The sequence below is a fragment of the Macaca mulatta genome, chromosome 16, assembly GCF_049350105.2.
Source record: "Macaca mulatta isolate MMU2019108-1 chromosome 16, T2T-MMU8v2.0, whole genome shotgun sequence".
Classification (NCBI taxonomy): Eukaryota; Metazoa; Chordata; class Mammalia; order Primates; family Cercopithecidae; genus Macaca; species Macaca mulatta.
This window is the reverse complement of record NC_133421.1, coordinates 68,201,690-68,223,104: the sequence shown is the minus strand read 5'-3', so window position 1 is coordinate 68,223,104 and position 21,415 is coordinate 68,201,690. Positions and strand designations below refer to the sequence as shown.

General features: G+C 51.2%; 1 protein-coding gene across 13 annotated transcripts; it reads right to left on the bottom strand.

Annotated features, from left to right (window-relative positions):
- Window positions 1–1,742: 1,742 nt before the first annotated feature.
- Window positions 1,743–19,448, bottom strand: CD300LG (CD300 molecule like family member g). 13 transcript variants are annotated; one of them, XM_015119827.3, is made up of 8 exons: window positions 19,300–19,448; window positions 17,378–17,713; window positions 13,399–13,500; window positions 12,368–12,605; window positions 11,086–11,198; window positions 9,250–9,302; window positions 4,123–4,242; window positions 1,743–3,580 (listed from the first exon to the last, which is right to left on the bottom strand). In XM_015119827.3, exons 1-8 carry the CDS (start codon window positions 19,340–19,342, stop codon window positions 3,467–3,469), a joined length of 1,119 nt encoding a protein of 372 aa, XP_014975313.1. In that variant the 5' UTR covers window positions 19,343–19,448; the 3' UTR covers window positions 1,743–3,466. The 13 variants fall into 13 exon arrangements, with proteins under 13 accessions (XP_014975313.1, XP_077828029.1, XP_077828030.1 ...); XM_077971903.1 differs by having other exon boundaries at window positions 12,368–12,584; XM_077971904.1 differs by lacking the exon at window positions 4,123–4,242.
- Between the last annotated feature and the right edge of the window lie 1,967 nt (window positions 19,449–21,415).

Here is a 21,415-nt window from a genome sequence, read left to right as displayed (position 1 = left end):
AGGAGAATAGCTTGAACCCAGGAGGTGGAAGTTGCAGTGAGCGAGATTGTGCCATTGTACCCCAGCCTGGGCGACACAGCAAAAACTCCATCTCAAAAAAAAAAAAAAAAGTTTCTTTTAAGGAAATAGCTGGACTGGTAAATGATAGTTTATTATTTTTGTTATATTTACTGTCCTAATTTGGCAAAACTAAATGTTTGCAATTCTTCAATGTTCCTCCATTTTTTTCTGAAGTTTCACCTCCCAGGAAAAGTCTCCAAACTGGAAACTCTCATTCTCAGGATAGGTGAGCGGTGACTTTTTGCTTCTTTTTGTTTAAGGGGGAATGAATAGAATCTCACGTAAATACCAAAGACTGCAGCTCTGAGTCTTCGAGTACAAACATAAAACCAAGGTGTATCAAAATGGGGGATTCAAAGTGGCAACTGGTAAGGGAGTGGTCTTTCTCCCCTACCTGTCAGGAGGGAGCTGGGACCTCTTGGTGGTACTTTGAGAATAAGACAGTGTCTCTGAGTAATATTTGCATGTCTCATAAATCCACTGAAACTTGGAATTCCACGGATGGCAATCTTAGGTTGTCCGGGAGAGAACTCTGCCTCTCAGACGATGTCAATTTATTTAGCCTAGTCTGCGAATGGGCAAGGGATGGGAGTGGGATGGCCCAGCTGACCGCCTTCTGGTTCCCAGGAAGCCCTGGCTCCAGTGGAGAGATTCAGAGGACAGGAGGATTCTTTCCTTCCAGGGAAACCCCAGCCAAGGGATTTTTCATGGGCGAAGCCTGCTTTTGATGCCCTTCTAAGGTGCATTCTGACAGTGTGTGTGCCCAGGTCCCAGCAGAAGATTTGGGACCATCTGAAACTTGCTGCTCCCTATATCCCAAACACCTTGGTAGGTACACACGGTGCCTGGAGCCTGGGTGCAGCACACAGAGCTCGGGCCTGGGAGCTCACTCTCCACCAGGAGAAGGTATTTGGTGCAACCCCAGTGCAGGGGCCTCGGGCACAGGCTGGCACCTTCTGGTGAGCTGTTCTTGCTTCATCAGACCAGTTCCACCTCCACCCAGTACCCCAGGCCCTTGAAGTTCTGACCACAGGGCCATTATTGAACTGTTTCTCCTGCCTTTCCAGCAGGGACAGGTGCAGAGGACTTCAAGAAACATTGATTGCAAGGGTCTGGCGGGAGTGACATTGGTGCTGCCACTCCAGAAAGCTGTTTAGCAAGAGGTGTCAGTCACTTCAAAAATGTTCACTCCCTATGACCTGGCACTACCACGCATGCAAATCCTTTTAAGAAATCTCCCGGCCGGGTGCAATGGCTCATGCCTGTAATTCCAGCACTTTGGGAGGCCGAGGCAGGCGGATCACTTGAGGTCAGGAGTTCAAGACCTGGCCAACATGGTGAAATCCCGTCTCTACTAAAAATTCAAAAATTAGCGGGGCATGGCGGTAGATGCCTGTAGTCCCAGGTACTTGGGAGGTTGAGGCAGGAGAATGGCTTGAGCCAGGGAGATGAAGGTTGCAGTGAGCTGAGATCGCGTCACTCAACTCCAGCCTGGGCGACAGAGCAACACTCTGTCTCAAAAAAAAAAAAAAAAAAGGGAAAGAAAAAGAGAAAGAAATCTCCCAATGCAGATAAAGCCCCAGGCAAATATTCACCCACACTTATCTACAATAGTGAAAATGGAAGCAAATTAAAATATCGAGTGATAAAGAATTGGTTAAATAAACTGAGACACACTGATAGGATGGAATACGCAGCTGATGAACATTTTATTTATAAAAAGTTCTGTAAAACACAGAGAAGTGCTGGAATAAAGTGATGGAACAATAAAGTGGAAAAGGCAGGATACAAAGTTGTATATACAAGATAATTGCTCTGTAAAAAGAACACCGGCAAATTATGTGGAGAAGAAAAGAGTGGAAGGAAATACAACAAAATGAAATAATGATAGTCTCTGGTGAGACAATGGGTGACATGTTTTCTTCCTTTTCTTTTTCCTCTCCATCTTTGCAAGTTTTGCATACCGAACAACTCTTAATTTCACTTTTTAAAGAAATAAGGCCAGGCGCGGTGGCTCACGCCTGTAATCCCAGTAATTTGGGAGACTGAAGCAGGAGGATCATATGAGGTCAGGAGTTCGAGACCAGCCTGGCCAACATGGTGAAACCCTGTCTCTACTAAAAATACAAAAATTAGCCAGGTGTGGTGGTGCGTGCCTGTAATCCCAGCTACTCGGGAGGCTGAGGCAGGAGAATCGCTTGAACGTGGGAGGCGGAAGTTGCAGATCGTGCCACTGCACTCCAGCCTGGGTGGCAGAGCGAGATTCTGTCTTAAAAAACAATAATAATAGAAAAAGAAAAAAAAACAGTAGTTGTGCTACTTTACCCCTACTCCCTGACCCCTCCTCCAGGGGGCTGGACTCGGAGTCACCTTCAGGTATCCGCTCTGTTCCTACTCTCCTCCGTATTAGACACCCACATGCACTCTGGTTTCCTACTCTTCTCTCTAGCCACCAGAGCCCATAGGCAAGTAGCCCTTTCTAGACAAGGAAGGAGCCAAGGTTTTCTTCATCATTTTTCCAAAGGCAAGAAGGCATGGCCAGGGAGGGTGAATGGAAAGCAACCACTCTCGGCTGGTCCTGGGCTTATCCCTGCAATGTGCACCTGACCTGATCCAGGCTTGGACTTAGGCAGGCCTCAGGGGAGTGCCCAGCTGGGTCATGGTGTCACAGACAGAGCAGATCTTATGGGGGCAGGTGGGAGACATCACAGCCCAAATGCAGACTCTAAGCTGGAGGGGTCTGAGCGTTCATCAGGCCCGCTGGTCCTCAAACTCAAGTGCGACAGTCACTGGGCATTGTTAGAAATTCAGAGTCCTGCACCAAGTCCCAGAGATGGTTTTGGTGGGTCTTGGTTGGCCCAGGAATCACATTTTTCACAGGCTTCCTGAAGGGCTGGGATGCAGGGGGTTCAAAGAGGAGCCAGAATCCCAGTCTCACCCCAGCATGCTCCTCGTCATCACCAGCTGATGCAGGAGACCGTGGGACTAAGTCTGAGGACGCCAGGGAGGGAGGACAAGGTGGGGTCTGGAGCGGGAGGAAGGCAGGTCCGACACTGGGCATGAGGCCCAGGAGAGTTTGTGGCAGATAGAAACTCAGGACAGATCCACTGAGCCTTGCCTGGCCCTGCTGAGGGTCAGCAGCCTGGTGCCCTGCCTAGGGATGTGAACCTATCAGGGATGTCCCAGTCTCCAGCTGGAAGGGCAAGGCCACCGCTCTGGGCTTCGGGGCTGACAAACACTTCTAGGTCAGGCTGGAGCATGCAGGAGGAGAGCCTGGGGAGGGTTGGGAGAGCCTGGAGTCCAGGCAGCTGGACTCTGAGGCTGAGGTGGAAAGCTTTCGCGAATCAGTGCTGATCCAGCCAGCCACACTGCTTCACGGCTGGCCTGGCCAGGAGGGCCTCCTGCCCTACACTGAGACAAACTTCGAGAAACCCAGCTCCTCCTCAGATGTGTGGAGGGGAGGCATCGAGATCACGTCCCCCTCGGGGGCCTGGGAAGGGGCTTCCTCTTCCTCTGTAGTCTGTAAAGACAACAGTGGGGTTTGGAGAGCAGAACCCAAATGAAGGGGTAGGGGGTGTGAGGAGTGGTCCCCAGGTAGCTGCTGTGTCCACCCAGCCTTTTCCACAAATTCCAGCCCTCCATCCACCTGCAGGGGCACACGACCTAACAACTTCTCCTCCCCAGAACTCCCAGGCTTTGATTCATGGCCTCTCATGACCCCAATCCATCCCTCCCCCGGGGTGCCCTCAAGGCTCCAGGCTGGGTTCTGGCACAGTTGTGGCCTCCTGCCAGCCCACAGGACTGTCAGCTGTGACTCCCAACAAGCTATTCAGGAATTTTCTGGACCGGAAAAAAGAGGATGTGAGGTCAAAAGCCCTGGCTTCCCTGGTGAAATGGGCTAGGGCTGTGGCTGTGATGGGGAAGGTGGGTGAATGCGGGGGTGTGGGGTTTGGGGAGCAGATGCTGAGGAAAAGGCCTTCTTCCACTTCCTCCAATTGTCAGAGTGGAGGCAGGCAAGGTGGCTCTGCAGCCCCTCCCTTCCCAGGGCCCTTCTGTCCATACCTGGCTTAGATACTGGATCTCTGTGTGGAGGCCGGGAGAGGGCTCAGGGATGGTGAGAGGCCCCATGGACCCTGCAATGTTGATCACGGCGTCCTCTGTGTCCCGGCCATTCCCCAGTGGCTGTAACAGAGACTTGGTCAGAACAGCCTGTTCTTGGCAGCAGGGATGGTCTACGAGCCCAGCCAAGCCCAAGCAAGAGGAGGGAAACATGGGAGGGGTGGGCAAGGCAGGGAGGTGCTGGGAGGGGAGAATATTAAGCTCCTGCGTGCCTCTGCCACTTCCTTCCTTTGTGCCTTGTCCAAAGAAGGACGAGCTGTCTCACCTCTCTGAAGCTCAGTTTCCTCAGCTGTAAAACTAGGTAAGAATTTGTCCTTTGGGATTATAATATTCATAATAGCATCCTACCACTCAACCAGTGAGAACTTCTGGAATGACTGATTTGTTTTCATTATTTTCTATCCTTTAAAGCAGAAAGATCATGCAGGCTGCAGGTTCTTTGTAACAGGCCAGGAGAAAGCAAAGTTGAACATGCCAAAGATGCATTGAATAACAAGGGGCACATGAGATAATGGGTCTGAGCAATCCATTATCTATCAGATGAGGAGACCACGGCCCAGGGAAGAGAGAGGTAGTCCAAGATCAGTGGGGAGGCCCATATTCTGACCCGGGCCTGGCTGTTCCCATGGGTCCTCAGATCAGGAACGCCAGGCCCATCCATCTCGGCCCTTGCCCTAGCAGGTGGGCAGAGCAGAGGCTGGAGCCGGCCAAGGTCCCCAGCCAAGACTCCCAAGGCCACAGGCTGCCCTGAGGTTTCCTGGACAGTGAATCCCATGGTCAAATGGGCACTGATGCTAGAGAAAGAAGCTCCCATTTTTTGGGTATCTATGGGGTATGTCATCTCACTCTTTTCTATTTACAACCATGTGAGCTATGGCAATAGGGGCTCAGAAAGGTAATGCAACCTGCTTGACATCACACAGCTGGCAAATGGCTGAGCTGGAACTCATACCGGAGACTGTCTGACTGCAGACCCAAGCTCTTTCCCTATACCCTGCTGCCATCCTGGCAGGGTGTGTGACACATTTCTCTTGGGCTTGGTGTTCGTGGTATACTAACCAGGCCCCAGCTTCACTCAATACCTAGCTTCTGGGGATGGGGGCAGAGGTAGATGTTTGAGCCATCTCTTGTTAGAAATGTCTAGATGAAGGCTGGGTGTGGTGGCTCTCGCCTGTAATCCCAGCACTTTAGGAGGCTGAGGCTGGAGGACTGTTTGAGCCCAGCAATTTGAGACCAACCTGGGCAACATAGTGAGACCCTGTTTCTCTAAAATTTAAATTAAAAAGATAAAAATATACTAAAGACACTCTGGGAGGCCAAGGCAGGCAGATCATGAGGTCAGGAGATTGAGACCAACCTGGCTAACACAGTGAAACCCCGTCTCTACTAAAAAATACAAAAAATTAGCTGGGCTTAGTGGCGGGCGCCTGTAGTCCCAGCTACTCAGGAGGCTGAGGCAGGAGAATGGCGTGAACATGGGAGGCAGAGCTTGCAGTGAGCTGAGATCACGCCACTGCACTCCAGCCTGGGCGACAGAGCGAGACTCTGTCTCAAAAACAGAAAACAGAAAACAAACAAACAAACAAACAAACAAACAGAAACTAAAGAAAAGAAAGAAACACAGGATGACATCTTCAGCCTTCTGGAGACAAGGATTAGAGCTGAGTTCCTTGGGGGAAATGTGGGTGGTGATGGGGGCACTGGGAGGGGTAAGGCAACTCCCAAATGCTGCCACTCAGGGCTCTTGTCCCTCCTAGCCCTGCCCATGGTGAAGACAGAGGAGGCCTTGGTGCAGGGCAGACCTGGGGCTACTCCAGAGGACTCCTGACATCACACCCATGAGTCCATATTTACAGCTTTGCAGTCTGGTTATAACCCAGCCACTGCTGACCCTGGACCACCAGCAGCTACAGAAGTGTCACCTGTTCCTGGGTGACCGAGTTTGAGGAAAGAGCCTCTCAGTACAGAGGCCAAACCACACACAGTAGTAGGCAGCAGCCAGGCCCACTACTGTAAGTCTGGTGTGATTCCATCTCTCCCCTGTCCCTCTGCCTCCACTGTGGACGATCGACCCTGTTCCAGCAAGCACAGAGGCATTTTCTGGGTTGCTAAATATGCAAGATATAGATCAGAGCCCCTGTTTCTAGGTACTAGTAATAAACATAGTAAAGAAAGAGGGAAGTCTTGGGAAGCCGGGTTGAGTTCTGATGGGAGCTTAGCAGGCTATTCATTTCCAGGAGCGAGGGTCTGCAGCTGTCCCAGGGTCTTTCTCCTGAGTCTGGGGGAGGAATCTTGGGTTGTGAGCTTGGCTTCATTCCTCAAACCCCTTGTACTTCAGTGCAGCAGGGTGGAGGACACAGAGGGCTCTGCAGCTGGCCCCATAGACCTGTCAGTTTCCCCAGTTCTGCCTCTTTCAGGCTGGGTCACTGTGGGCAAGTTCCCTTTTCTCTCTGAGCCTGTATTTCTTTTCTTTCTTTTTTTTGTTACTTAGTTTTTATTTCATAATCATAAACTTAACTCTGCAATCCAGCTAGGCATGGGAGAGAACAAGGAAAACATGGAACCCAAAGGGAACTGCAACGAGAGCACAAAGATTCTAGGATACTGTGAGCAAATGGGGTGGAGGGGTGCTCTCCTGAGCTACAGAAGGAATGGTCTGGTGGTTAAGATAAAACACAAGTCAAACTTATTCAAGTTGTCCACAGTCAGCAATGGTGATCTTCTTGCTGGTCTTGCCATTCCTGGACCCAAAGCGCTCCATGGCCTCCACAATATTCATGCCTTCTTTCACTTTGCCAAAGACCACATGCTTGCCATCCAACCACTCAGTCTTGGCAGTGCAGATGAAAAACTGGGAACCATTTGTGTTGGGTCCAGCATTTGCCATGGACAAGATGCCAGGACCTGTATGCTTTAGGATGAAGTTCTCATCTTCAAATTTCTCCCCATAGATGGACTTGCCACCAGTGCCATTATGGCGTGTGAAGTCACCACCCTGACCCATAAACCCTGGAATAATTCTGTGAAAGCAGGAACCCTTATAACCAAATCCTTTCTCTCCAGTGCTCAGAGCACGAAAATTTTCTGCTGTCTTTGGAACCTTGTCTGCAAACAGCTCGAAGGAGACGCGGCCCAAGGGCTCGCCGTCGACGGCAATGTCGAAGAACACGGTAGGGTTGATCATGGCTAGTAGTACAGGACTTTCCTCGGCGGCAGCGTCTGCAAAGCCGAGCCTGTATTTCTTCATCTGCAAAATGAGGCGGATAATAATCTACCTCGTGTGGGAATGATGAGGATTCAATGGCATATATAAAGCCCCTGACATGAATGGATGGATGGCAATCCTTCTAGCAAGATCTCTTTGGGAAAGAAAATGCTGGTCTGACCCCTAACACTTCCCTCAGGGTTTTCACACCCCTGTGAGGTTCTCTTAGAGTATGAGTAATGCATCCCCTCCCTCTTTGACCTGAATGTGGGCAAAGAAAACCCCAAAGCCCTTCAATTCCATCTCCAGACTCTGCTAAAACTTATGGAGAAGCCACAAGGGAAATAATCAAGAAAAAGCAGAAGCTCCCACCTGATCGTATTTACAAGGTTCTTGCCTCTGACCCTCTTGGGAGGCCCTGTTCCATCTTTCCCTCAACAAGGGGCTGCCCCTAGAGACCCTCTACCTGCTGGCCCTGTGCCCCTTCCTGTCCCCTCCCTCTTCAGCAGAGCCAGGGTCAGGTGCCTCAGGCAGGAAAAAGCCCAAAGCAGCCCTTCCCAGGGTTGCCAGAAGGCAGTAGCATGGGGGCTGTGGCTGGTACAGGTGCTCTCAGCATCCTTGGACCCCAACCCCTCTTCTGGAGCTAGGTGGGGTGAGACCCAGGCCCCAGGCCACAGAGCCAGGAGGCCGGACGTGGAGGCGGCCAGTGGCACCCACCATCCGTCCATCCATGTGTCTCCATGACTTTTCCCTTACTCCCCTCCGCTACCTTTGGCCCTGTTGAGCTTCCTGACACAGCAACAGCTGCTTCCTAAGCCACAGCCCAAAGTCCCATTTCCACCCCAGACCATCCTTGGGGGATCAGGCCTGAGTCTTTTGTCCTCACTGGCGCCAGGAAAGAAGGCAGTGGTAGCCCTGCTTTCCTGCCCTTGTGTTTAAAGGAATGGAGTGGAGGCATCTCAGTAAACAGCGGAGGGAGGAGGGGCCAGAGGCTTCTGTTTCCTGAAGTGCAATGCTGCAGCCCCCTCCATTGGAGTGCTGGCCTCGGAGGGCACAGTCTCTTCTTGCAGCAGTAGCCTTGGGGCAGGTTCCCTGCTCCAGATAATGGGCACAGGGACCCTTATTCTCTTGCCCCTGGTCCCCAGAGCACCACCCTCAGCCTGGGTCCTAGGGCAGCCATGTCACCTTGGTCTCAGATCCAAGGAAGGCTCAGAGAAAACATCAGGGAGTTCTGGAAAGAGAAGGGCAGGGAGTCAAGAAATCTGGGTCCTGTTTTCTATTTGGGCCACCACCTGCTGTGTGACCATGGGCAAGACCTTTACCCTCTCTGGGCCTCAGTTTCATCTTTTGTAAAAGCACACTAGAGTCTGTAGCACTGCCAGAGTCCCTGGACCACACCCCTGGAGGGTTCAGCGGGGGCTGGGGCCCTGGAGAGTGCATCTCTAACAGCTCCCTGACCCCTGGGCATTCTGAAAGGGGATTTGCTTTAATCCGAGAGAAAGGTTGGGCTAGAGATCTCAAAGGCTTCCTCTGGATCTAGCTCCGATGTTCTGTAATTATAAAAGGAGGCATGGAAAGAAGGCGCCTGGAGAAGATGCTCACATGGCTCCTGGTGCCCACCCTGCCTGGCACCTGGCGGGAAATCAGGTTCCCACCTGTGAGTCCCCCACGGGCACTCTGTCCGGCTCACACCCTGAAGGACTGGTCTTCGGGCTCACAGAGGTTCCTCCAAGGTGGGGAGCAAGTGCTGCCTCCAGGTCAGGCATGCAGGCCCAGGTAGGAAGTTACAGAAGCAGAGCCCAGAAATCTTGACTTGCAGCCCCAAGGGGATCTGAGCTTGGGCTTCCCTACGCCTCTGTCCTTACCAAGTGTGAGAGGTAGACCTTCTCATTCCTCTGTGTCTCCATGTCCTGTCGAGCTGAAAGAGATGTAGAAGCAGGAGCTCCTTGAAGCCAGGTGTAGCCGGGAATGGCCTGGAGCTCGGCCCAGAAAGGCGTACTGGCCCCCTTGCATAAGGGAGCAGGGGCCTCCCAGAGGCAGGAGGCAGCCAGATGGGCAGAAGAGCCCCTTCCAGTTCAGCCCCTTGGGAATGACCCAGTCTTCTGAGATCAGTGCATGGAGATGATCTCATGAGGGTCAGAAACTGGTTGGGAAAATAAATCTGTGTGCTAAGGTCACTGCTACTTAAGCCTTAGTGTGCACATAGGACACCCTGGACATTTTCATACAGTGCAGAGTTTAATTCAGTAGGCTGAGGTGAGAGTCTCAGGGTCTGTATTTCTAACAGGCTACCAAGGGTTGCCACCGCTGCTAGCTGGCAATCAAAGTTTGGGAGGCAAGGTGCTAAGTGGCTCTGAGGTTGTGACCAGGAATGCTCCCACCCTGGATTCCTCAGAGGGGACCTGGACAAAGCCCACATTTCCTCCTAGGAGCCACATGGAAGAGATGGAAAGCGGGCCCAGGATTCCCCCATGGCCACCTCCACGGGGATGACATTGTGATTATCTTCCTGGCTTCACCACTTCCTAGCTATGCAAACAAAGGGCAAGCTGCTTAACCACTCTGTGCCTCAGTTTCTCCCTCTGGAAAATAGGTGTACTCCACAGTGTGGAGGAGATTAAAGAGGATAAGCAAGATAAGCTGGGGATAGTGTCTGGCACATGGTAGCTCTTATTACTGAGATTTTGGTTAATCCTTTTAGTCTTTGCCATCCAGCACAGCAGCCAGAAGCCACACATGGCCATCAGGCACTGAAATGTGACTATTTTACATTAGACTGGGTTTTGATGGCTCAATATGAAAAACATGAAAGTAGAATATGTATCATTGATATTTTCATATTGATTCCGTATCAAAATGAGAATGTTTTGGACATATTGGGTTAAATAAAGTACATTATTAAAATCAACTTCACTAGATTGGGCGTAGTGGCTCATGCCTGTAGTTCTAGTTACTCGGGAGGCTGAGGCAGGAGGATCGCTTGAGCCCTGGAGTTCAAGGCTGCAGTGAGCCATGATCACACCACTGCACTCCAGCCTGGGCGACAGAGTGTGACCCTATCTCTAAAAAAATAAGTAATTAAAATAAAATAAAATACACTTAACTGCACTCATTTCTTTTTACTCTTTTTCATGTGGCTATTCAAAAGTTTTAAATGACATTTGTGACTTGTATTCTATTTCTGTTTGATGTATATCTGTGATTTGAGATAAATGAGGCTTAGGGCAGTTAGATGACTTGCCTGAGCTCACACAGCTGAAAAGTGGCAGAGCTGGGATTTGAGCCCCAGTCTATGGAAGGGACTGAGCAGCTCTAGAGACCCAGTGGCAGGAGTGGGGTTACAGTGTCTGTCCTGCTCAAGTTCAAGTGCTTGGTCCTGCATTGCCCCTGGCAGTTGGTTCCCACACAAGGAGCTGGCCATGAATTCCCTGGGATCAACAGGTAGAGAAGTGTTTGATCAGTTCGGACAGGCAAGAAGCTGAGAACCCTTCGTTCTCCCATTTCCCCTTGTGAATTGCTTTCCTAATGTTGATTACCTTGTGGCTCCTTCAGAAGGGAGGCCATAGCTCCTGATGCCCACATTTCAGACAGACACGCTGAGACCCACAGGGTCTTTCCGGGGCTAGACGGGGAGCTGCAGGTCTCAGCGAGGTCCCTGGTCCAGTGAGCCTCCCACCTTCCTGCCACCCACCTTTGCTCACCTTCCTTTCTCCACAGGAGCAGGTGGCTGCTGAAGGCGATCAGGCCTGCGGCTGACAGAAGGCTCAGCAGCACCAGGACTGGGGCCAGTATGCGGACCATTGGGATGGACACCCTGGAGATGAGACACAAGGAGCCTAAGTGGCTGTTACCAGATAAGCCAGAGTCTATGTCCTTTGGGGGTCCCAAGTACAGGCTGAGAAAGCCAATCCCTAGTGTGGAATTCAATTCAATGCAGCAAAGACTTGTGGGGGGTGTGGTGCGGGAGGGCGATATTTAGTGCTATTGGCTCTTGACAATCATTATTTAATTAGTGCAGACCCTGAAGCCAGGCTGTCTGGATTCAAACTCTAGCTCCACCACCTTCCTATACCTTGGGTAAGTGACTGAACCGCCCAGGGTGTCAATTTCCTCTTTTGTAAAATGGCTGTGGTGAGGATCAAATGGGTCAGGATGTGAAAAGCACATAGTTCAGTGCCAGACACATGCCAGGTACCATGTCAGTGTTAGTTGTTAAATTCCACAATCCCTGTGTAACTAGGTAGGAGTGGCTCAATTTCACACTGGAGAAACTGACACCTGAAGCAATGAGCGACTTGCCAGGTCACGCAGTGGTGTGCGGGGAAGTTCTCAGTGGCCTTTATCTGGGCTGGTGTCACTGGCACAGGCAAGTGGGGCATCCTGGCATTCTTACTGTGAGTCAAGCCATGTCCTTTATCTCTCCCAAGGAGATCAGAGGGCACTAGGGACCACGATGTCCCATCAGCCCTGTCTGGCGTGGGAGGGATCCCTGCTCCCGTTGCCAACCCCAGGATTCACTTTCAGCAGGATCTGAACCTGCCAGCAGCTGCCTGGATGTCGGTAGCCAAGTGCATTTACAACCCCCAAGAACCAATCCTTCAGGCTGGGACTCCAGTTGTAAGGAAAAAAATTGTTTTGTTTTGGATTCTGAGTTTTCATGCTTGGCACAGGGCTTAGTGCAAAGTATATAGGCAAAAGCCCCCGAACTGGGGGGGCCATCCCTGAGGCTGGGGCAGGGAGAGAGGTGGGGACTGCGACCCTGGTGGACCCTTCGCCTTGGACAGGCAGCAGAGCTGCTGGCTCCTATAGTGCAAGCTGTCTACTGCTCAAGGGTCCCTGTGAGGGACCCTCTGTGCTGCAGGCTGTGGCCATGACACGAGGATGTGTCTGCTTAGAGGAAAGACCACTGGGTTCCTATTTGCTCAAAGGCAGCTTATGGTTTAGTGATGGCCTGAAAGGTGATGTTGGTCACCTGGGGCTCACCTGGGCTTAGAGCTGCCGCTGCTGAGAGCTGGACTGGCATCCTCTGCTGAGGTGGAGTCCAGCTGCTTTGGGGGGCGGGAGCTCCCTGCAGGAGGAGAGGTCGCTGCATGAGGAGAGGTTGCTGCGTACTGAGAAGTTCTTTTGTGCCCGTACCGGGAAGTCCCTGGGAATGGAGTGGCCTCAGCCCCTGTCTTCCCCTGCTTGGCTGTGGTTCCTGCTGGGTAGAGCCCAGGAGAAGCTACAAGTCCAAAAGCAATGCCTCAGCATCCTTCCTGACCCTTGCATCCCAGCATCCCAGACCTCTGACCCTTGACCCCTGAACCCTAGCCTCTCTGGGACCCATTTCTCAGAACATCCCCAGCTAAAGGATACCCCAGTAAGCAAACAGATGTAGATGAAGCCATTCTGAGGAAGCAGACCGTAGATCAGACACACCCCACAGCTGTGTGTGATGTTTAGTCTCTTTCTGTGCCCACAGCCTGTTCCCTCTGTGGGGAGGTATAAGCACTCCCCTTCCTCGCTTCCATGACCCTTTCCAGTGACCATTCAGTGGCCACTTTCCTGCCCTCCCTCTACAGTCACAGTCAATTGTCACCTCCTTCCTCACCAGAAGGGCAGGTCCTCGCCTCACCATCATGTGCCCCCTCCCCACCACCCGTGCCTCAGTAAGGTCTTGACTTCCTTCTGCAGCCATGAGACCAAGAAGGGCAGGGTGGCAGGGATGAGTCCAGAGGTCAGGGCCCAACGCCCGGCCTTTCTGGCTTGCCCCCGAGACTCTGGATGGCACAGACAGAACACGAGCTTTGGGGTCAGGCTGTGACCACTTCCAGGCTCTGGCGCTTCCTGTGTGACCCTAAGCGAGTGACCTAACCCTGCTGAGCCTGTACTTCCACAGCTGGACGACCCAGTTCCCAGGCTTGTGGGGACACCTAAGTGGTCATAAAGTATTGTGTCTGGTACCAGGCAGGCACTCACTGGCTGCTTCTGTAAGAAGGGTGGCAAGGGATGGGGCGGAATCGCCATTCACTCACTCAATCCTGGGGGCTGGGTTTGCTGAGTTTTTGCCTTGGGCTGCAGGCGTGTTGTAGCCAGAAGCTGGAAGGTGGGAGAAGGGGAGGGAGGACAGCAGGGTCCTAGAGGAAAGGGAGAGGCTGCTCTCAGGGGCGGCACCGCTCTGAACCCCTTTTCCTTCCTTGGGAGGGGCTGGCAGCTTTCCTACCCCCAACCTCAGCACAGAGCACTGCTGTCTTTCGCCTCAGCCAACCAGGAGCCACGTGGCGGGTTCCAGCAGATCCCTGGTCTTCTCCTTCTGCAGCCCTCTGGCCTCTCACCTAGCTCAGACCCTCAGTTTCCCCTGTCCCCACCTGCCTCTCAGCCTGCTTCTTCCCTGCCACCCTTCACATTATGCCAGTTTTGTCTCAAAAGTCTGTGTTGGATCCCATCCCTCTCTGCCTTAGAACAGTGAGTGGCTCTCCATTGCCTATAAGCCGAAGGTCAAACTTTTTTTTTTTTTGAGACAGAGTCTCGCTCCGTCGCCCAGGCTGGAGTGCAGTAGCGGGATCTCAGCCCACTGCAAGCTCCACCTCCTGGGCTCACGCCATTCTCCTGCCTCAGCCTCCCAAGTAGCTGGGACGACAGGCGCCCGCCGCCACGCCCGGCTAATTTTTTGTATTTTTAGTAGAGACGGGGTTTCACCGTGTTAGCCAGGATGGTCTCGATCTCCTGACCTGGTGATCTGCCCGAATCGGCCTCCCAAAGTGCTGAGATTACAGGTGTGAGCCGAAGTTCCAACTTTTTAGTATGCCTTTTGAGGCCTCTTAAACTCAGGCTTCAGGCTGGGCGTGGCAGCTCACACTTGGGCAATAAGAACAAAATTTTGTCTCCAAGAAAAAAAAGAAAAAAAAGCAAAGAACAAAACTCAGGCTTTGAACCACCTTGTCAACCTCGCCTCTTTCCCTGTTCAGTGCTCCAGCCATAGAGTTGTCCTCTAGTCCCGACTAAGCCAGCCTCCCGCCCACCTCCGTGCCTTGGACATGCTGTTCCTCTGTGTACGATGGCTTTCGTTTCCATCTCTGCCTGAAGCACTTCGTTCTGTCCTTCAGCACAAGCTCAAGGTCAACTCCTCTGAAATGTCTTCCCCAGAAGCAGCGAATCTTTTTTCCTTTGTGCACTCACAGTCCCCTGTGCATGCCTCCAGTGGTGCTAATGCTCACTTACACTGCAATTTCTTGTGTACTGGGTCTCCCTGCTGGGCTGAGACTCCTTAAGGGCAAAATGCCTATCCTCTGTGCCCAGCACAGTGGGCAGAAGCCTGATACAACCAACCCCCCAGGAGCTACTCCAGTCCCCACTTTCCCAAGTCTGTCTGTCACCTCCCCAGTCCTTGCTGACTGTGTGCCATCCTGGACTCTCCCTCTTTGTCCACCACCTTCTCTTCTTCGGATTGAGTATCCCCTATCCAAAATGCTTGGGAGCAGAAGTGTTTCAGATTTCGGAATATTTGCATTATATCTGCTGATTCAGCATCCCTAATCTGGAAATCTGAAATCCAAAATGCCCCAATGAGCATTTCCGTTGTGTGTGTGATGCTGGCACACAAAAAGTTTCAGACTTTGGAGTATTTTGCATTTTTGGATTAGGGATACTCAATATGTAACACTAGGTCAGTTTATTCTTGGATTTTTCTAAGTAGATAATAAAATCTTTTGCAAATGCAGAGTATTTATCTTTTCCTTTCCAACATTTATACTTCTTCCTTTTTTTTTGAGACTAAGTCTTGCTGTCTACCAGCGAGTGCAGTGGCGTGATCTCGGCTCACTGCAACCTCTGCCTCCCGGGTTCAAGCAATTCTCTGCCTCAGCCTCCTGAGTAGCTGGGATTACAGGCGCCTGCCACTATACCTGGCTAATTTTTGTATTTTTAGTAGAGACGGGGTTTCACCATTTTGGCCAGGCTGGTCTTGAACTCTTGATCTCATGATCCACCCACCTTGATCTCCCAAAGTGGTGGGATTACAGGCGTGAGCCACCACATCTGGCCTTATACTTCTTAATCTTGCATATTTCATTGCCTAGGGTCTTCAGACAAAGATGAATAAAAGAAAATGATAGTAGGCTGGTCAGGTGCAGTGGCTCATACCAGCAATCTCAGTACTTTCAGAGGCCGAGGTGGGCAGATGGCTTGAGTCCAGGAGTTTGAGACCAGACAGGCCAATATGGCAAAACCACATCTTAAAAAAAACAAAAAACAAAATGTAGCTAGGCACAGTGGCTTGTGCCTGTGGCCCCAGCTACTCTGGAGGCTGAGGTGGGAGGATTACTTGAGCCTGGGAGGCAGAGGTTGTAATGAGCCAAGATTGTGTCACTGCACTCCAGTCTGGATGACAGAGTGAGACCCCATTTCAGAAAAATGAATGAATGAATGAATGAATGAATGAATAATAAATAAATAAATAAAAAGAAAAGAAATGATAGTGGGTACATCTGTCTTTTTCTGACTTTCTTAGAAATTCTTCCCATGGTTCACCATATTCAATGGTGTGCTGGAGATGGCTCGCACTGGCTCACAAGAGCTCATTGTCAACTTTTCAGGAATTGGTGAGACCGTTGTTAAACTGTCGATGGCTGGAAATTGGCCATGGGAATTGGACCACAGAAATGGACACCACAGAAATTGGAAAACACCACAAAATGAGAGCATCTGCATCCCCAGCCTGCTCAACATTTACCAGCACACCACTGTCGTGAGTCTTCTTCATTTTCAATATCCCAACTGCCATCAGAGAGAGGCCAACAAAGTCTGATACAGGAGGATAATATAGCAATACACATATCATACGCAAATAAAGAATTACAAATGAGGGTAAGTCTAAAACACAGGTGAACTTGCTCATAACTTGCAGAAATGACATATGAACACTGATAAGAATTGGAAGAGATAAGAGAATCTTGTAAATAATGAAGAACAGATTCAACGTAGTTTGATGCTGCTGCTTTTTGGCAAGTTTACTTTTATTTCCCCAAATTAAAGATCCATGGATAAGGGAATAAAAAAAAATTAGGGGATATGGTGGTAGGGATGGGCCTGGGATTGGGATAGGTCCCAGCTATGGGGCTAGAAGAGGAATAAAGCAGACATCAAAGCTGGAAATGACTTGTGTTTTAATCCTGGTTCCACCACTTCCTGCTGTGAGATCTTGGGCAAATCACTTAGTCTCTTGGACTCTCAGTCCCTCATCTGTGAAATGGGGATACAAAGACATACTTCGCCCTCACTGGCCAGCAGACCAAGGCTCCCACTCCCCTGGGCCCTCTCTGGCTTCTTTCTCCTTAGTTCATCAGGTCTAGGTGGGGATCTGGGCTCCCAGAGAGGTGTTCTATCCTCTACCAGTTCCCACAGCTCCAGCCTTGGTCCTCTAGTTTCCCTGCATTTAACAATCTCTCCTTCAGGCACACTACCCAGAGGCTGGTTCCCAGGCACTCTAGCACCTGTGGCTAGACTTCAATATCTGGGGAGGTGGAGGCCAGGAGGGCAGAGGTGAGGGCACATGCAGGGTGAGGCCAGCATGACCAGGGCTGAGGTGACACTGTGGGCTGGGTCTGGAATGCAGCAATTGTTGGCCCAGCCTCGGGAGGCCTCAGGAATATCTCTGACACCAGGCGAGGAGTCTTCTTTATCCCCTGATATGTCTATCTTGTACCCAGCCTATGGAAATCTCCTTCCAGCACATCTGGGCAGAAAGGAAAGGCACCGAGTCCAGCCCTGGACAGATCTGGGTCCAGTCCTGCTCTGACATCTACTAGTGGTGTGACCGTGGGCAGCAAGAGTGAAAGAATGGCCAAGACTCATGCAGCTCCCTCTGTACCCCAAGCCTTGCTCAGCGCTTGACCTGCATGATCTCCCTAAGGACTCAGTGCCCCTAAGGTTTGCACCAGGATTATGCCCCACCGCCCCTCCCGCTTCCCTCTGCAGCTCCTGTCCCTAGCCTGGGAAAGGAGAGATATTTGTTACCTGGAAAGACGAACAGAGATATCAGTAAAGACTCATCGGGGCCCCGTTTTTCGACCCCACACCAGTACTTCCCAGCGTCTTGTAGGGTGAGGTTCCACAGTGTCACAATTAGCGAGAGCTCCTGGCGGTTGTCATGGATGGACACCCTGCCCTCTGTCGTCTCCTGGCCTTCTTTTCCCGCATAGATGGTGCCAGAGCAGCGAGGGAAGAGGAGCCCACCCTTCCTGCACCAGTACTTCCGGTGGTCCCTCAGCTCTTCCCTATAGGTGCACCGCAGGGACACAGTGTCCCCTTCGAACCTACTGATTTCCTTCGGGCCCTCCAGGGCTTCATAACCTAAAATCAGAGCAGGAGTGGAGGTTGGAATAACCAGGCTCCATGTACCAAGGTCAAGGCCAGAGCTTCCATTTTAGGAGGAGGAAGGAAGGCTTTTCTCAGTCATCCCTTCTGGGGACAGCCTTGGAAGAGCCATTACTTCCTTGCTACTCTGGGCGAACTTGGGGCAGGGCTGTTGCTGTTTCCCTAACCCTGGCCCATTGAGAAATTGGGGCTGGGGGAGTGTTCTAGGTTCAGATGGAATTTGACAGTCAGATAGCCAGCAGGGTTTCTGGGTGTTTTGTTTTGTTTTGTTTTGTTTGTTTTTGAGATGGAGTCTCGCTCTGTTGCCCAGGCTGGAGTGCAGTGGCATGATGTCTGCTCACTGAAACCTCTACCTCCCGGGTTCAAGCGATTCTCCTGCCTCAGCCTCCTGAGTAGCTGGGACTACAGCCATGTGCTACCATGCCCGGGTAATTTTTTGTATTTTTAGTAGAGACAGGGTTTCACTGTGTTGGCCAGGATGGTCTTGATCTCCTGACCTAGTGATTCGCCTGCCTCAGCCTCCCAAAGAGCTGGGATTACAAGCATGAGCCACCGCGCCTGGCCTTGTTTTGTTTTTAGACAGGATCTCACTCTGTTGCTCAGGCTGGAGGGCACTGGTGCTCATGGCTCACTGTAGCCTTGACTTCTGGGGCTCAAGCGATCCTCCCACCTTAGCCTCCCACTAGCTAGGACTGCAGGTGTGCACCACCATGCCTGGCTAATTTGTTTGTTTGTTTGTAGAGATGGGGTCTCACCATTGCCAAATGAACAACTGACATCAGTTGTAGGATGCATCCTGATTTTGTGTTAGAAGGTAAAGAAAAAGAAAGCAAAAGAATTGACGAAACATGCCGGGCGCGGTGGCTCACGCCTGTAATCCCAGCACTTTGGGAGGCCGAGGCGGGCGGATCACAAGGTCAGGAGATCGAGACCACGGTGAAACCCCGTTTCTACTAAAAATACAAAAAAAAAAAATTAGCCGGGCGCGGTGGCGGGCGCCTGTAGTCCCAGCTACTCAGGAGGCTGAGGCAGGAGAATGGCGTGAACCCGGGAGGCGGAGCTTGCAGTGAGCCGAGATTGCGCCACTGCACTCCAGCCTGGGCGACAGAGCGAGACTCTGTCTCAAAAAAAAAAAAAAAAAAAAAAAAGAATTGACGAAACATGGTAATTCTTCATCTCTCAGGGTTGTGGGGAGAGGCACAGCCGAGATTCAACAAATATATGCTGAGTTTAACAGAGCAACCAGACGGGGTGTCTTCTCTGCCTCCAGGATTGGCACAGGGTAGAAAAATTAAGATTAGAGAGGCAAAGCAACTCTCACAGCCACATTGCCATGAGGGGAAACCCACAGGTCTGAGAGAAAACCTGGCTCTAGGTTCCAGAAACAGCAAGTGGGGCCCGGCGCCGTCCCCACCTCACCCCACCCCCACCCCGCCCGGCTCCCCTAGGGTTGAGGAGGCTGAGGATAGGTGGGGTGGGCTATCAGGCAGTCAGGAGGTCCTTCTCCTGCAGACCCCAAGGGTGAGCCCCACATCCCTCCCAAGACCCCCTCCCCATCTCACCTGGGAGCACCAGGCAACCCCATATCAGGACCAGAAGCCGCATTCTGGGCGCTGGACACCGCCGGAGCAGACGCTGGGAACTGTGAGCTGCTCTTCAGCCACGCGGGTCTTTAACTTCCTCCAGTCGCGTGAAACCAGGCCGAGGAAGCGAGGGGAGGGGCGTGTGGGTCACCCCTCCGCAGGCCCAGCCGGAGAGGCGCCTCTGCCTTCCCTTTTCTGAGCGCCCATGCGTGCCTACCCCTCGGCTCACCTCCCAGGACTGAAAACCCACACTGGCGCTTCTCCCAAACTCTTGCCCCTTCAAGGGGGCCTTAACCTGTGGTCCGTGCGCCCTAAGGGGCCTGTAAGTCGAATTCGCATGGGAAAAAGTTACATATGGACTTTCATCAACTTCTAATATTTAGCTTTTCCTCGTATTAACAGTGTACTGTTAGCAGTACCTGTAACTTTGTTACCAATTACAATCACAGACACTGGCACATCAGGTTGTGGATATCTTGAAACCTCGTGTGTACTCCTCACTGCTTAGAAAATAATGAGTTCCGAGACCTGCCTCTAGAGCTGGTTATTAACCATAATGAAACGGCTATTATTATATTACACATTTATAAAGAGTTTTGAGAATCATCTCACCAGTATTAGTTTTCTTTTCAACATATATATTTTATTTATATATTTACGCGCCATTATACTGAGAGAGGGGTCCATAAACTTCAGCAGACTACCATGTGGTCAGTGGTACAGAAAGAAGCTTGTCCCTGGGGCAAGGCCCCGGGCCCCTCCTCCGCCATCGCCTTTTGGAGGGCGCAGTACTGCCCTTGGCCACGGGGCGGCGGTGCAGACGGGGCTGAGCAAAGCCGTAGGGCTGCGGTGAGCCGAATTCACTGGAGCCGAGCCTTGGGCCGGCAGGGCTGCAAGATAGGTCTCCCCCACGCCTGCGGAGTTGTTTTGGCGTTTGAAAAAGTGAATTGATGGTTTCTCCATCGCGGACTTGGATCCTCCTTAAAAGGACCAAAACAAACATGCAAACTACTGGGAGCCCAGACACACTGGCTTGAAAAATGACTTTTTTTTTTTTTTGGTCTGTTTGCAAAGTTCATACAGATTGTAAGCAAAATTTTACACAATACAGAACGTAAAAAGGAAAGAAAGAAAAAAAGGAGTGTTTCTTGTAATTCCCCTTCTGCTTTAGAAAAGCATCATTAATATTTTGGCATATATCATTCCAAATGTTCAGTTGGAATTTTACTCACTTGTCAGGTTAATATTTGAAGCATTAATTCAGTGGTTCTGGAAGGGGAGATTGTGTGTGTGTGTGAGTCTAGTAATGTGGGGAGAAGTGTTTTAATTTCACAATGACTGCGAAGCACTGCTGCCATTTCTGGGCAGGGACAGCTGTTCACGTTGGTAAAAACTCTGTTACCATGATCTCAGCCCCTGCCTCCCTTTTACATGTACAGGCTACAAAATGTGATCTGTTTTTGCAGTTTAAAAAAAAATACATATTAAAAAATATTTGGCCGGGTGCCGCGGCTCACGCCTGTAATCCCAGCACTTTGGGAGGCCAAGGCGGGTGGATCACGAGATCAGTAGTTCAAGACCATCCTGGCCAACATGGAGAAACCCGGTCTCTACTTAAAAAAATACAAAAATTAGCTGGGCATGGTGGCACGTGCCTGTAATCCCAGCTACTCTGGAGACTGAGGCAGGAGAATTGCTTGAACCGGGACCCAGAAGGCAGAGGTTGCAGTGAGTCAAGATGGTGCCACTGCTCTCCAGCCTGGGCTACAGAGTAAGACTCCGTCTCAAAAAAATAAATTAAAAAAAAAAAATTATGGCCCAGCACGGTGGCTCACGCCTGTCATCCCAGCACTTTGGGAGGCCGAGGTGGACGGATCATCTGAAGTCGGGAGTTCGAGACCAGCCTGACCAACGTGGAGAAACCCAGTCTCCAATAAAAATATAAAATTAGCCAGGCGTGGTGGCACATGCCTATAATCTCAGCTACTCAGGGAGGCTGAGGCAGGAGAATCGCTTGAACTCAGAAGGTGGAGCTTGCAGTGAACTGAGATCACGCCATTGTACTCCAGCATGGACAACAAGAGTGAAACTCTGT

Bases quoted from the DNA above. Each gene is read 5' to 3' on its own strand.
- CD300LG (XM_015119823.3), bottom strand. From the start codon at position 19,342: ATGCGGCTTCTGGTCCTGATATGGGGTTGCCTGGTGCTCCCAG. The intron at 13,501-17,377 runs GTAACAAATATC...CCTTTCCTCTAG, and splicing joins ATCTCTGTTCGTCTTTCCAG to GACCCTGCTGTCCTCCCTCC. The intron at 7,427-9,249 runs GTAAGGACAGAG...CTCATTTTGCAG, and splicing joins AGGTCTACCTCTCACACTTG to ATGAAGAAATACAGGCTCGG.